This window comes from Lissotriton vulgaris, chromosome 1_1, assembly GCF_964263255.1.
Source record: "Lissotriton vulgaris chromosome 1_1, aLisVul1.2, whole genome shotgun sequence".
NCBI classification, from domain to species: Eukaryota; Metazoa; Chordata; class Amphibia; order Caudata; family Salamandridae; genus Lissotriton; species Lissotriton vulgaris.
This window is the reverse complement of record NC_141685.1, coordinates 582,428,702-582,445,577: the sequence shown is the minus strand read 5'-3', so window position 1 is coordinate 582,445,577 and position 16,876 is coordinate 582,428,702. Positions and strand designations below refer to the sequence as shown.

General features: G+C 52.2%; 1 protein-coding gene across 2 annotated transcripts in view; it reads left to right on the top strand.

Annotated features, from left to right (window-relative positions):
• SH3GLB1 (SH3 domain containing GRB2 like, endophilin B1) overlaps nt 1-16,876 on the top strand; it is a 289,157-nt gene that overhangs the window by 154,435 nt on the left and 117,846 nt on the right. For both annotated transcript variants that reach the window (XM_086953975.1, XM_086953976.1), the window contains one exon: nt 8,599-8,691. In XM_086953975.1, coding sequence (XP_086810101.1) covers nt 8,599-8,691 — 93 coding nt within the window. The remainder of the gene's footprint in view (nt 1-8,598; nt 8,692-16,876) is intronic.

Below are 16,876 nucleotides of genomic sequence, written 5' to 3'. Positions count from 1 at the left end.
GAAGTTCTCATGGGAGTTGCATCGGAGTAGTTTGTTGTGTTGCTGCTATGAGTATGCATTGGAAGCTTCTAGGCGGATTTACCGATCGATTACATTCAGAGCCCTGTAGTGTCCTGCGGCGCAGGGTAGCGTTCTAGCCTACCCGCGCCTGCTAGGACACGTTAGCACGAGCGCGTGTCGCTATAAAAATAAAGGGGCGTGGCCGCGGAGTCAGTCCGGAGCCACGAGTAATACTGAAACCGGCTCCGTGTGTTCTTTGCCATTATAGTGCCGCTACACATAGCGCTAGCGCTGATTAGAACACCACATTGGCGACGAGGGGCTTATCGAACACATGCTGTGCTGGGTGCCCCCCCCCCTGAGACTTTTGTGAGCCTGCTTTCTGTGCCAGAGAGTCCAGGCCCGGTGAGATCACGAGAGCCTTGTGTGAGCCTACTGCTGGCCCATTGATGCTACCTGCTGCTGCCAGAGGGCCTATGCAGCCCCACACCAGCCTGCCTCTGTGGGCGTGACACTGCGACAGCCACGAGGGACACACCATCGCCATACCCTGCAGTCAGCCCACCGGGGAGTGCCACGTGAGCCCATCATTGAGGCCAAGGCTATACATCATGCAGGCAACCATCTGCAGAAAAGGGAGGGAGGACCGACCACTCAAGCTCCACCCGACTTAGTCTCCACCAAACCCGGCCAGACGCCGGCCAACGCGCCTGTGAGGTGGGTGAGCAGCACACGTGCCGCAGAGCACGCCAAGCACGCGCCAAGATGGCGCTGATTCCCGCCATAGAGCCATTTGTCGTCAACGGAACCCCGTCGTCCCTCGCTCCACGATGGAGGGACTGGGTTGACGGTCTCCAAATTTACTTCGAGGGAGCAGGCACGCCCGAGAAAAGCGCAGAGCACTACTTCTTCACCCAGGAGGAAAGGATATCCACTGTATATACAAAACTATAGTTGAAGCCACGCCAAAGACGTACCATACCCTCCTCAACGCCTTAAACGCGCATTTTGAACCCATGGCAAGTAAAGACTATGAGAGGTTTATTTTCCGCCAGGCTAAGCAGGAAGCAGAGGAGTCACTGGACGCCTTCCACGGGAGACTGAAGGAGTTGGCCAGCACGTGTGGATTCCGTGATGAACAGGAGGAAATTCGAGGACAGGTAATTCAAGGATGTTACTCCTCCAAACTGAGGGTCACCATCCTCCAGGAAGACAGCAAGCCGCTAGCTGACATCCTCAAGCTGGGGCGCTCCAAGGAGCTATCGCAGGCCAGAGCCTCTCACATGGAAGCAGCCCTCCGCCGTCCCATCAAGACAGAGCAAGTCAACATGGCGTAAAAAGCGAACGTCGTCCGGCCAAAAGCACGCCAATACGCTAGCAGGAAACAGCCGGACAAGCGTAAAGAGTGTGGGTACTATGGGGGACCGCCCCACCGCATGCAGGACTGCCCAGCAAAAGGAAAGAGGTGTAGCGCCTGTGGGTGGATGAATCACTATGCAGCAGTGTGCCGGTCGATGAAATCAAAGAAGGAAGCTGCGCAAGCAGTAGTGGAGGAGCGAGACAGCGAAGACATGGACGACGACACAAGTGATTATCCGGTCCACTACGTGTTTGCAATCGACCAACCGCGGCGGAAGAAGCGACGTCTACCAAAATGCCGAATCAAAGTCCATCAGCAGGAGGTGAGGGCCACCATCGACACAGGAGCATCCATTGAACTGATGGCAGCAAATGTGTACAACCAACTGAGTACAAAGCCCCATCTCCACGAAGCAAGGATCAGAGTATTCGCATATGGGCAAAAGACGCCAATTCCGCTCATTCGGTGTTTCAAAACGGATCTGCAACACCAGTCCCTACCACTGTGTACGTCACCAAAGAAGGCAGCGGCATGCTGATTAGCGGACAGTCAGCAGAAGAGCTGAGGCTCATATTGTTCGCCATGGCAGTGCTGGAGGACGAGCAAGAGGCCATCCTAGAAGGATTTTGGGGCGTCTTCAAAGGCATCGGATGCCTGAAAGGGAAAGAGGTCTCCCTCCACATCGACCCATCGATCCAACCAGTGGCACTGAGACACAGACGCATCGCGTTCCATTTGAGGAAAAAGGTTGAGGAAGAGCTGGAAGTGTTAGGGAAACAGGGCATTATCGAAAAAGTAAGTGGGCCCACCCCATGGGTGTCTCAGATTGTGGTGGCTCGGAAGCCGAAACAACCAGGACAAGTACGGATTTGTGTGGACATGCGCCTCCCAAACGCCGCCGTAAAGAGGGAGCGACATCTAACCCCAACCATCAACGACATACTGGGGGAGTTGAACGGAGCGAGGTGGTTCTCCAAGATGGACCTCCGGTCGGGGTATCACCGGCCACCACTACACCCGGACTCCCGATACATAACCACCTTCTCCACGTACGTAGGCCTCAGAAGATACCAACGCCCAAACTTTGGGATCTCAAGTGCCACTGAGGTGTTCCAAAACACAATCCGGGAGGTCCTCAATGGGCTCCCAGGAGTCTTAAATGTGAGCAATGACTTGCTCATCTATGGGTCATCGGTGGAAGATCACCACCAGAGGCTGAGGGGAGTGCTGCAAAGGATCCAAGAGTCTGGCCTGACCCTACACCGGGAGAAGTGCCAATTTCTGAGAAATAAAATCAGCTTCTTTGGTTACACATTCTCGGATCAAGGAATTACCCCGACCCCGAAAAAGTGAGGGACGTCCAAGAAGCCCCGGCCCCTACCAACATCTCGGAAAACAGGAGTTTCCTAGGCATGGTGAACTTTTGTGGACGCTTCGTCCCCGATCTTTCCAACCTCACCAAACCTTTGAGGGAACTGACAAAGTCCACCACAACTTGGCAGTGGGGCCCCGAACAAGAGCAAACTTTCAAAGCCACGAAACAGGCTCTGTCAGCGGACACTACCCTGTCCTATTTTGATCCGTCCCAGTCCATCAACGTCGCAGTAGACGCTAGCCCATATGGGCTGGGAGCAGTCCTAACTCAACTACAGGGCAATGGAGAATGGGCACCGATTGCGTATGCCAGCCGCTCCTTGACGGACACAGAGCAGAGATACTCGCAGATAGAGCGGGAAGCAATCGCCATCCACTGGGCCTGTTGACACTTTCACGTGTACATATATGGTCACCTTTTCACCGTGTCGACGGACCACAAGCCGCGCATACCCCTGTTTCAAGGCTCGGTGTCCAAGCCCCCACCACGGATTGAGAAGTGGATACTCCAGCTCCAAGGCTATGACTACAGAGTAGAGTACAAACCTGGATCGTCGAATCCTGCAGACTACCTCTCAAGACACCCCCGGACGGCCACCCAAGCGGAAAGAGAGGAAGCGGAAGATACTGAAGAATACGTCCGGCTGGTACTGGAGAGAGCTTGAACCCTACCAATTAGTCTGGAGGCCATCATTGAAGCCACATGGGGAGACGAGTGTCTACAATTGGTCGCCGAAGCTGTCGAAGCAAACGACTGGGGCCCGATCCAAACCACCATCAACCGGCAGACATCACAAGCAAAAGGGGCACTAGAATCCATGATGCGAGTCAAAGACGAACTGTCGGTCGACAGTCGAGGCTGCCTCCTGCGAGGACTGCGATTGGTGATGCCTTTCAGCCTGGCCCAGCAGGCCGTTGACCTAGCACACCGTGGACACCAAGGCATGGTAAAAACCAAGAGCAGGCTGAGAGCCAAAGCGTGGTTCCCAGGAATGGGTGCGATGGTGGAACAGACAGTCCGGGCCTGCACTTGGTGTCAAGCAGCAGGACAACCTGACCACCCACACCCGGTCATCACGGAGGAAAATCCCAAAAGACCGTGGGAATGTGTAAGTGCAGACTTTGGACATCTTCCAGAGGGACGCTATGCACTGGTGATCATCGACGACTACACGAAGTTTCCAGAGGTGGAGATTGTGTCGAGCCAGGTAGCCACGGAAGTCATCAACAAGTTCGAAAAAAACATTGCCACGCATGGAATATTTGAGGTGGTCAAAACAGATAATGGCCCTCCCTTCCAGGGACAGGAGTTTGCGGACTACCTAAAGAGCTGGGGGATCAACCACCGGAAAGTGACTCCCCGCTGGCCCCAAGCCAACGGGGAAGTGGAGAGGTTCATGCGTACGCTCAACAAAACAATACGCATTGCACATGCAGATGGATCACCCGTGGAACGAGCCATCTACAGCTTCTTGAGAGAGTTCCGGCAGACACCCCATCTCACTACCAAAGCAGCCCCAGGACCAGCATCCATGGGCCGGGTAGTGAAGGACACTCTCCCGAACCACCCGGACTGGGTCCCAGCCCGAGTGGATGGAGATAGAACTCTGGCAAACCGGACCCAATCCAACAACCAAGCCAGTGCCAGGAGAGGGGCTAGAAAATCGGGTGTCCAAGAAGCAGACAGCGTGTTAATCAGAGAACGATATCCTGGGAACAAATTCCGGCTCCTGTTCGAGCACAAGCCCTGGACTGTGCTACGCCGGACTGGCACCATGGTGACTGCACAGAGAGGATCTGAAGTTGTCACAAGAAATGTTTAGTTCTTCAAGAAGGCGCATCCCGGAGCACCAGATCGTCAGGAGTTAGACTGCCCGCCAGCCAGGCCCAGCCAGCAAGCAGATGAAGACAACTATGAACTACCGAGGCAGTACCCCACCGAAAATGAGAACCAACTGGACCAAGACCCCCAGCCAATGCCAGAGACGCCGGGAGAAAGCTTACCAAGCTCTCCTGTGCAACCTCGGACAAGTGGGACCTCGCCACGAGTGACACCGTCTTTGCTACTATCACGAAGGGAGCAATCCAGGTATGGGTTGCGACGGAATCCAGCACCGTCGTCCCGGCTAGCTGATTTCATGGTGTGACCGCCCAGAGACTGAAAATCAAGAGACTGGTAACAGACCCTTGTCATTTCTTTGATGCGGTTTGTGTTTTTGTTCAAATAAAGGTTAGAAGGAATGTAGTGTCCTGCGGCACAGGGTAGCGTTCTAGCCTACCCGCGCCTGCTAGGACACGTTAGCGCGTCGTCACGCGCTCGCTCTAAAAATAAAGGGGCGTGGCCGCGCTAGCGCTGATTAGAACACCACAAGCCCCTTGACTCCCTGTTGGCACCTCTGAATTACTGTGCCGTGCTCTGTCCAGAAATGAAGTGTGGCCTGAAATATTGCACTATAAAACTGAATCACAATAAACTCAATATGGCCACTATAAACACCCACATACACAGTCTGTAACATCAACTTTAAACAAGTGGTAAATTCAACTGCTATTACATACATGTGCCTATTATCGAAGGTAGATGAGTAAATGACTTTGCTCTGTCACTATATCACAAAGACTAAGGTGTTTGGAGGCACAACGGATAAGCAACTTTGATTCCTAGGTCCTCCGTCCCTGGAAACGTCACATTCTCCAACACAAGGAAGTAGTCATTTTGCGGTAATTATTGACTCAGAATAAGGCCAATTATAAAGTGCCTCCAGGCATTTTTGTGTTGTGAGATTTTCCTATTTTTGTGTTTTACTATTTAATGATAGTTCAGCAGCGCAATCAGCCTTTTAAAGTGTGACTCCAGACATCTGAAATCAGCAGAAATTACCTTTACACCCTGTTTTATATTAGGAGTCCGATACAAATTACGCTCGATCCTGGTGTTTTCAGTACACAAATTTCTTCAGATATTAATCACGAGAAATTTACGTAACCAATGCAGTGTAGAAAATAAATGAATGTTGAATTACGTGATTTTTATCGTCACATTCCAATGACCTTTCCTGCACATTGTTCCCCATTTCGACTTAGAAAACTGGTAAACCGACAATGAAATTGTCTGGTGAAATACCTTGACAGTGCAATACTATTAATTCCTCGGATAATTTCACTGGCACTCAGTTGTATCGTGGACTGTAGAATGAGGCCACGTATGTGACATTAATGTGCACTGAGAATGTGTTTTTAAATTAGGCACTGAATCAGATATTTAAAAAAAACGCCTCATGTTAAAGCAGTGGTCATAGTATCCAACTGAACTGGCAACCAACCAAACTTTTGTTGTAGTATAAAAATAAATAATACTTTTAAAGATCACACTCTTCAGTTTGCCTCTAGACATTAAGAACGTTTTAATTATGGCGCGTGAATGCACACTAAGACATCGTCAATGTTGAACAACAAGCCTTCGAATGAGAACTGGTATCTTGAGTTCTAGTAAAGGCAGTTTATATTGCTCACTGATAGAGCTAGATGAAGGACAGGCCAGACAGAAGAAATGGCCACAAGAAGATGACCTATTGCAACTAACGTCTTCAAAATGCCTTTGTCACGAGGAGAAACTTAACACCCAAACAACATCATGCTAGTTACTGACAAGATTTAACTTAAGTAGAACTGCTAGACAGCCAGACCACCAGGTTTGCAATTGAATTTGAAATTGAAAATGTTATTAGGCCACAAGCCTTGGCGGCAATTCAGTATGCTGTCTACAGTCTCTGTGCGACTGTAAACTTCAACTGGCTGTGTGTTACCTAACCTGAACCATATTGTGTAGAGCGCAGTAAGAGCACAAACCTGATCAGCTAAGGGGTAGACTCTTCTTGTGTCTCTCTATGATTGATGCGAATCATGCAACGACATTCATTCAAGAAATCAACGATCATGAAGAAGGGATGTCCAGTGATTCACTATCTCTTCTCGAGTCGAGTCGACTACACTTGCTCGTACACTCCATTCAGTCCAGAGAGGGGGAGGTAGGGTGGACGATTTGCCCAGAAACGGCAGAATGACCAATGTGTGCATGGCTTAACAATAAGCCATTACACTGATTGGCCATTTGCTACTTTGGGCGCTAGGTGGGTCCTCCCACCCCTGTGGTGCAACGTCATGCCTCTGCTAATGAGAGAATAGACTGGCAACCATGCTCTACCTGCTGCAGCAGCAGCAGCCAATCCAGATGCAACTCTCACAGAGAGCTGCGCCAGGATTGGGGTGAGCAGGCAGACTCGATGCTCATTTTGTGACTACTGGGGTCTGCGGTTTTAGGCATTCCCCAGTCACCTTGTGTTTGCTGTACTGATGCATGTTGGGTTCATGGCTGGGAAAAGGCAGCCGGCCAAACCCAACATGCACATTGCCAACGTGCCGTGCACTGCGCTCTCATCATATTGCTTCCAGAGTTGACAGTGCACGCCGCTCGGTTGGGCTGGTTGTGGTCACGTGACACATCCACGCGACCTGAGCGTGCCAATTTAAATTATTAATACAATTTCAACTTTGAAAGTTGAAATTGTATTAATAATTTAAAGTTGCACACTCTTGAAAAGGCACAATAATTTGAAGTTGGGCAACACCCTACCGCCCTAATACAGAAACCGCCACCGAATGGAACCATTCTAGAGTTGAACATATACATTCCTGCATTTCCATGGTGAAGAGATAAAGCTCTTTAAATTCTGCCCATGTTAAAAGAATGAGCTATGTACACCCTTTTGGTAGGAGGATGACTGTATGAATTGGTTTTCCAGTGCATGGAAAAGGAAACCAGTAAGTAAAAATGTAAACGTTTTCAGAAACTTTTGTTTTGTTATAGCTTAACAAGTGTCACATGATAGTTTGCTACTACTATATCCTGTGGTGCCATTTTTAGAGATGGTAAATGTTCTTCTTTTGGATCAATACTGCCTTTAAACGTCGAACTACCTTCGGGGTATTGGAACTGTTGCTTAGTGAAATCCTTTCCAATTTTTCCAACACCCATATTTACTAATCATGCACCACCAAGAGCGCCAAACTCATCCCATTTGCATGTATTTACAAACTTAAAGAAAAATAAACAATTGTATGTTTAGGTGAGCTCTATGGGTGGAGCCAGCGCCCAGGGAGACCGGGGGCGATCGAAACCTGGCGGAGGGGAGCCATCAACACTCCTTCTTCCATTGACTCGCCAAGTGGTCTCTTTACCCCCTGGGTGGTTGGTGGTGCCTCGATGTCGGGGCTTGGCTGGGCTGGAGGTTGAGATCGACCGGTGGCCACGAGGCCTGGTCGTGGCGGCTCCAAGATGGTGGCTGGGCCGGGGACGGTGGTTCGGTAAGGAACCCGGGCCATCCGAGAATGTTGTTGTGATGGGCCGGGGCCCCGTGGGGGAAGAGCTGGGGGTCGGCCCGGCGGCTGCAGGGGTAGTTCTGGTCCGGGGAACAGGTGTAGCAGGGATCCGTGACCTGCCATGCGGGGGGGGTCGAGCCTACCACAAGGCCTGTCCAACACTAATCATGCACCACCAAGAGCGCCAAACTCATCCCATTTGCATGTATTTACAAACTTAAAGAAAAATAAACAATTGTATGTTTAGGTGAGCTCTATGGTGATATTTATGTATTATTTTTACTTCTAGCATGTTGGGCTGCCTGTTAGTTGGAGATTATATCAACTGGTCAAACATATGTATTCCCATAAACCACTTTTGCTTTCTTTGTGCAGTCCCTGTTTAATGGATTTATGCAATTTCTGCAAAATTATTAATGGGTTTACATTGATATGCATTTCATACACACACATGACTATTCACAACTAAATATTATCTCTTTCAGCGAGAGCGCAAACTATTGCAAATCAAGCGGCTGGATTTGGATGCAGCAAAAACCAGATTAAAGAAGGCGCGAGTTGCAGAAGCCAGGGCCACAGTAAGTATTTAATAGTCAAGTCTTCAATAGCATTCGCAAACAGAAGATGCTTTTAATGTGTTTTAAAAATGCACATTCTTAGACCACCGCGATGTATTTTGGTTTTCTCCTTGCCTAACTCTCTGCTGATTGGCCTTTTCTGTAGTTTGTGTCTCGGCATCCACATTGAACATTGATGCACTGTTCAGAAAAATAGCTCTACTTGCATGCTGAAATTATTAGAAGAATCTCTATATTGTGCACGTTAATCTCCTAAATGCTGCTCCTGCTCCATTTGTACTAAATATTGTATTCCTCTTTGGTGATCAGTGCGGGTTCAAGAAGCTTCGTATGTTTTCACCACCTCTAGATGGAACCCAAACCTCTCGATATCAAGAACGGCTGACTTTTTCCGTTTTCGAATTGGCTTCTGTTTTGATCTAATTGCTTGATAGGAAACACCACCCTGCAGGAAGCCGAAGCCAGTTCTAGTGTGTTTAAGCCCAGCCCTCTTGCATTTTAAACACAAAAGGCCTTTTTCAGTAAGGCATTGCTTTTAATCAGGGATTTGCCGTTTGGTAACTTCTCATTGATTCGCAGGACATGAAAAGGCTACATTAAAATGAGCATGTGACATCCGAGCAGCTTGTTTATTATATTAATTTGTGAAACTCTGAATGGTCGTGATCAGGCATTCGTTTGCAGTTTGGAGCAGTGTGTGGTTTTAGGCCGTGACATATAAGCTTGCTTACCGTTTGGCGTGACTGACTGAAGCTTGAGGGGAGGGCATTAGAGCTGGGGCTCATAGCATATATAAGAAGGGTGGATTATCTACTTCTTTCCCCTGACGTTTCATTTGGCCTCCACTGTGATAAATACGCATTTATTGTTGTACTGCGGGTTACTTTATTAAAACAATACAGGAAGTAGCGTGTCTGCTTTATTTTCTGTTGCTGAGTTCGGCTGAAGTAGTTCATCTGCAGTACATCTTGTTCAACCACTATTAACGAGGGAAGAGTGAGGAGGTTCTCTGTGTTCAGCTTTTTTAGTCAGGTGCCTTTGTCTGGCTTAATTTATAGTCTTAACAGCTTTCACCATCCAACCATGTATTTATCACCACTCCCACGGCATAGAAAAGGATTAAATCTATTTTATGCATCCCGCAAACGATGGATAATTCCAGTTTGTAGAAACTTGGGTTTTAGACACTGTTCTCAAGCTTTTAGGGTCTTAAAGTATGACACCCATTCTCCTATTGTTTTAGCTGTCTCGCGTTTTTTGGACGGGATGTGGCACAAGCGTAGGAGTTTTTTTTTAAATAATAATCTGTGGAACTGTATACTTGCCTCCTGTTAAAAGAAAATTATGAAGGCACTGATGTATTTGGTTATTTGGAAATTCTTTTTTAACTTAGCGACTAACATCAATTACGTTCAATGAATTTTGACTTTGTTTTTATAATGGAATGGCTGAAGCGTAGTTTTAACTTGGTAAAGGATTGTGTATATATGATTGTTTTATTCTGTTCTATGTTATTTATTAACTTGATTGTTATTTGTATGTATGTAGTAATGTGCTTTTATGGTCTGATGTGCCCGAAATAAAGTTATTGATTGGATTAAACCTAAACACTTTTCAGAAATTATATATATGAAATTGTTTACATGTTTAGCCCTTGCTCACCAGACAGGTTTTGCTGTCTGGTAAGTGAAATCCTATTGTGGATTGTATCAAAAACGTAATATTGACCATGGCCAACCCTTCCTTACATTGGTGGTCTTTGTTTTCACTTCTATGTTCTCGCTATTTATTCAATGGCTTTCCTTATTCCTCTTGTATTGTCCACTCACTTCTTCTGTTTGTTCCTCCTGGGAGCATTGCCTCTTAACTTTCTCTTGATAGGATGGCTTGCATCCTTCCCATGCTCTCATTTAGAGAACATCATTTTTAGGTCTCGACCTACAGCATTGCTTTAGTTGTGTCGAGATTATAGTGAGACTTTCAAAAGTCTACCCAAACTGCTGCAGATTGGGTACAGTTCATGTGAGCCAGGCGCGTGCTCAAAACACCACAAGCCTCGGCATCAGACTTCAAAGGGATCCTCTTCACCGCCCCCACATCAGACTTCAAAGGAATACGCTCCCCCGCCACAGCAATGCCGAGTGCTTCATCACACTCTCCTAACGAGTCTTCCTTCTCCTGCATATGACCCTACTTGCACCCTCTCGGATCCATCTTCATTCTTTTCTGCTTTTCCCTGTTTCCGGAGCACACTCCTTTCCTTTGTATCTAATTTCTGGCCTCTTTCCTACTTAACTTCTCATCCTTTCTCCTTTAATCCCATTTCCACCTTCTCACAACCCCTTCGAGCACTGTTATCTTAACATTTGTGATTCTCTCTGTCTTATAATGTCTGCACTGCCACCATTTACTTCAAACCCTCACACACCCTCTCCCTCACACCTCCTCACCCACACACATCCTCACACCCTCTCACCCTCACACCTCCTCACCCTCACACACCTTCAGACCCTCACACACCCTTACACCCTCAACCACCCTCAACCACCCTCACACACCCTCACTCACCCTCACTCACCCTCACCCTCACACATCCTCACTCACCCTCACACATCCTCACTCACCCTCACACCCCTCACACCCAAGCCCGTAACCTCACTCACTGTTGGACCCGGCCTCGTGGCGTGGTCCCCCCTCCTCCCGCATGGCGGGTCCCGGACTACCTCGCCCCTGTTCCCCGGCCAAGAGCAGCACCTTCCACCCTCCACGAGTGCCGCCCCTCCGGGCCGCCCCCAGCTCTTCCCCAGCGGAACTCGATCTCCTCTCCTCAACCCCCTTGGCTGGCCCGGACCCTTTCCCGGACCACCGTCTCCGGCCCAGCCGCCATCTTGGGCCCTCCACGACCAGGCCTCGTGGCCTCGAACCTGACCCCAGCCACCGACCCCAGCCACCGACCCAGCAAAGCCCCGACATTGAGGCACCACGATCCAACCGGGGGGTAAAGAGACCACTTGACGAGTCAATGGAGGAAGGAGTTTCGATGGTCCCCCATCCGCCTGGTTTCGATCGCCCACAGCCTCCCTGGGCGCTGGCTCCACCCCCCTGCTGGGTGTCTGGACTCTCACATCCCGGACCCTCCGACCCTCAAGTGCGAGGATCCGGACATCAAAGGGCTCCAGACCTATAACTGGGGCAGCTCCGGAGCAGGTCGGCAGTTGTATCCTGGAGTCGAGAGACACCGAGACAAACTCACCTTCTTGCAACCACCTTTGGGGTCCTGCTGGCGCTGCCAAGGCCCATCTTTGTGAAGCTGTCTTTGGGGTCCTGCTGGCGCTGCCGCGGCCCATCTTCGTGAAGCTGTCCTTGGAGTCCTGCTGGCGCTGCCGCGGCTCATCTTCGTGAACCATCCTTGGAGTCCTGCTGGCGCTGCCGCGGCTCATCTTCGTGAACCATCCTTGGAGTCCTGCTGGCGCTGCTGCGGCTCATCTTCGTGAACCATCCTTGGAGTCCTGCTGGCGCTGCCGCGGCCCATACTGGAGAACCCTCCAGCTCGAGGAATGAGAGCTGTGCGCCAGATATCCCGGTACCAGACCGGTACCAAGACTGTCCCACTTCCCCCTTCCCACAGAGACTAAGTTCAAGGGGATCCTAGAATCCCGGTTCTTCTGTATCGTTACGATAACCTGCCAAGGAATACTGATAAAAGAGTTAAGAACCTATCTTTGTGTGGTGTCCATCTGTAGGGGGGTGGTTGCTCGGCTGTACGATCTAGGATAGGAACCTCGCCAGGAGGCCTCTCCCCCTGGCTCGGCCGACCCTCGGATTTCCCGTCTAACATTGGTGGCCAGCGGCGCGATTCGAACCGACGCAAATCGTACAGAGAGTAACTCACCCCACTACAAGCGAAAAGCACACAGCGACCATGACGACTAAAGAAACCGGACCAACCGCAAAATTCCAGATGGAACAGCTGGAAGATTACAGTCACAAGGAATTGAAGCAATTCTGCATAGACGTGGGTATCGCTACCACGGGACTAAGCACCAAAGACGATCTCAAGCAGGCCCTGCAGACTTGGGTGGAGACGGGAGCATCGCCACCCCAAAACGAAAACATCGCAATCACGGAAAACATTGCAACCCCCGAGGAGGAGAGAAACACGGGCCTCTCTCACGAGTATGCCCGAGAACGAGAGAGGAGCCGGCTCCACGAGTTGGAACTGGCTAGACTCCGCTTAGACGGGGAACTGCAACTAGCGGAAAAAAAGATAGCCCTTGAGCAACTACGATTACAGGGAGACCTGGAAGAGAAAAGAAGCCAGAGGGAGCTGGAGGAGAAGAAGCTCGCGTACGAGCACGAGCGCGGTTTGAAAGAACTAGAGATTAGGAAACGAAACGGGGACACCGGCGTCTCCGGAAACCAGAGCTCCACTCCCTCTACGGACACCAAGGTCCACATCCCCAAAGATGTCGTCCGAGAGTACTATAAGAACGATGACATCCAGCAATGGTTTAAGGCTTACGAGGTAGCCATGACCTCCCACCGTGTTCCGCAAAAGGACTGGGGGGCTGGGTTGTGGGGGAGATTTGTCAACGAAGGGAGAGACGCCCTGCTACGGCTCCCCGACGCTGAGATCACCTCCTACGAGCATATGAAAGCCGCCCTCCTCACTCGCTATGGGCTCACCCCCGAGATGTACCGGCAGCGTTTCCGAGACTGTAAAAGGATCCCCGGTACCACCTGGGTAGAATATGTAAACTTCTATAGCAGAGCCTTAGAGGGGTGGATCAAGGGCAGCCAGGTCACCACCTATGAACAATTGTTCGATCTCATCGTATGGGAACACCTCTCCAATAACTGTTTCGTTGAACTAAGGCAGCATCTCCTCGACAGCAAACTGACCGAGCCCCGGAAACTCGCCATTGAAGCGGATCGATGGGAGAGCACCCGGGTCCCCCGGAACTGGGCGGGAGACCAAAGCCGAGCCTCCCAGGGATCCCACCGTCCGCGAGGAGAAGGAGGAGGCCAGGGCCGGGGCCGGGACACCGCCACGGTGCCCCCACCAGCACTCCCCCGTCCCTGGCCGGGAGAGGAAGCCCTCTAGCACGGCCGGGACCCCGCTCCAACGTTATCTGCCACAAATGCCAGCGACCCGGTCATTACGCCAATGACCCCAACTGCCCGAGAAACCAACCATCCAACCCCCCGGGTCCGCAAAACCGCCAGATCACCGCCGTTTCTCTGGGGGAGGAACAAGGCAAAGAAGAAGCCAACGACTGTGAACAATATCAGACCGAGTGGGAACCCGCAGCCATGTCCCTGGTATGTCTAGGCGAAAGGGACATGGTCCCACGGGCCCCCATCCCGGCCAACACCCAGAAGTAAAGCCAGTGGGTCACCATTAATGGACACCGGGCCGAAGCCCTCCGCGACACGGGAGCCAGCGTAATGGCCGTCCGTTGCCATCTGGTGACCCCGGATCAAATCCTGCCCAATGTGCTATGCCCAGTACGGTCCGCGGATAACTCTGAAAGCCTGTGCCAGATGGCCCGCGTCCCCTTTGAATGGGGGGTGTTAGACGGACCGGGAGGGTCGGCCGAGGACTAGGGGAGAGGTCTCCGGGGAGAGCCGTCTCCAGTGATCGTACAGACGAGTAACTTCCCCCCCACAGACGTACACCACACAAAGATAAGGTTTAACGTTCTTTATAAGTAATCTTTAGGTACGAGAAGATGGTACAAGGAGGTCTGGACTCAGGGGTCCCCTCGATTCTAGTCTCTTGGATGGGACAGGGGGTAGCGGGACAGTCTTGTTACCAATCTGGTAGATGCGATGATAAGATGGATAGCTCACAATCCTCGAGCTTGGCGTTCTAGATGGACGGGCCGCGGCAGCGCCAGCAGGTCCCGGAGAAGGTGGTAAGGACAACGGTCCGCGGCAGCGCCAGCAGGTCCCGACGAGGATGAAGGATGCTGAAGGTTGCGGCAGCGCCGGCAGGCAGGACAATAGTTCACAAGGTAAGGCTACGGCAGCGCCAGTAGTCCGTCAAGGATGAGTTCTTCTCGGTGTCTCTCAACTCCAGGATACAACTGCCTTCCTGCTCTGGAGCTGCCCCAGTTATAGGTCTGGCCTCCTTTGATGTCCTGAACCTCGCACTTGGAGGTCGGGATGTCCGGGATGAGGGAGTCCAGACACCCAGCAGGGGGGTGGAGCCAGCGCCCGGGGGAGCTGGGGGCGATCGGCACCTGGCGGGGGAGAGCCATCGACACTTCTTTCTCCCATTGACCTGCCAAGTGGTCCGTTCACCTCCTGGGTGGATGGTGGTGCCGGGATGTCTGGGCCTGGCCAGGCCCAGGGTTAGGGTCGAGCGGAGGCCACGCGGCCTCGTGGTGCAGTGTCCAAGATGGCGGCAGGGTCTGGCAATGGAGCTGGTAGTGGCTCGGCCCCATGATACGGAGATGTCCGGGGTCAGGAGTCCCGTAGGAGACGGGGTGCGGGTCGCTTCTGTGGGTAACACCTGGAGGGCCGGGGCTCGGGCCCTGTCATGTGGGGAAGGAGCAAGCCCTTCACGTGGCCTGTCCAACATGCGTCCCCCCCAGCTGAAGGCGGGGAGAGTCACCCATCCTCTTGGGGACTCTCCTCGTCGAGGCGGAAAAAGCGTGACAGGCCATCCGCGTTGGCGTGGTCCTGGCCAGGTCGGTGTTCCACAGTGAAGTCCATCCCCTGCAGGGAGATGGACCATCGCAATAGTTTGGGATTTTCCCCCCGCATCTGCATTAGCCACTGCAGGGGCCGATGATCTGTTTGCACCCGGAAGTGGGTACCGAAGAGATAGGGCCGGAGCTTCTTGAGGGCCCAACCTACGGCGAAGGCCTCCCTCTCAATGGTGCTCCAGCGCTGTTCTCTGGTCAGGAGGCGTCTGCTGATGAAGGCCACCGGTTGGTCCAGTCCTTCGGGGTTCAACTGGGAGAGGACCGCCCCGATGCCATGGTCGGAGGCATCCGTTTGTACGATGAATTCCCGGCTGTAGTCGGGGGCTTGGAGCACCGGGGCAGTGCACATGGCGGCCTTCAGTTTCTCGAAGGCCGCTTGACAGTCGGGGGTCCAGTTGACCATCTTCGGGTGGTTTTTCGATGGGAGTTCTGTGAGGGGCCCCACAATGCTGCCATAGTCCCTCACAAATCGCCGGTAGTAGCCGGTGAGCCCCAAGAAGGCTCGGACCTCTGTTTGCGTGACTGGAGGCTGCCAGGACTGGATGGCAGCGACCTTGAGTTGAAGGGGGGCCACCAGACCGCTTCCCACTTGGTGTCCGAGATAGGTCACGGACCACTGACCAATTTGGCACTTGCTGGCCTTGATGGTGAGGCCGGCCCGTTGGAGGGCCTGCAGGACCTCTCGGAGGTGGTGGAGGTGGTCGGTCCAGTGGCGGCTGTACACAGCGATATCGTCCAGGTAGGCGGCGCTGAATTCCTCGAGTCCCGCCAATACCTTGTTCACCAGCCGCTGAAAAGTAGCTGGAGCGTTCTTCATGCCAAATGGCATGACCTTGAAGTGGTAATGGCCATTGGGGGTGGAAAAGGCGGATCGTTCCTGAGCCCGGGGTGTAAGACCAATCTGCCAGTAGCCCGCTGTCAGGTCAAAGATGCTGAGGTAGCAGGCAGCCCCCATGCGGTCGATCAGTTCATCTGCTCGGGGGATGGGATGAGCGTCGGTTCTGGTGACAGCGTTCAGGCCCCGATAGTAGACGCAGAATCGGAGCTCAGGAGTGGTGCCGGGGGCGGCAGCTTTGGGGACCAGCACGACTGGGCTGGCCCAGGGGCTGTCCGAGGGCTCGATGACCCCGAGCGTGAGCATCTTTGACACCTCCTCTTGGATGCAGGCCCGTACCCGATCTGGTACGCGGTACGCCCGATGTCTAAAGGTGCCTCTGTCGCTGACGACTTCTCGGGGGAAGCCCACCCGGGAGGAGATCCCCATTAAGGCCCGGCCGACCACCGGGGCTGTTACAGTTCGTAGGGGAACAGCCTCGGGGTAGCGGGTGGCGTCGTCCACCAGTACCAGGATGAACCGATGTCCTTGTGCTGTTCGGGGGTCCAGGGGCCCCACAATGTCTATTCCCACCCTCTCGAACGGGGTGGTGACAACTGGGAAGGGTTGCAGAGGTGCTTTGAGTTTGCGGCCGCTC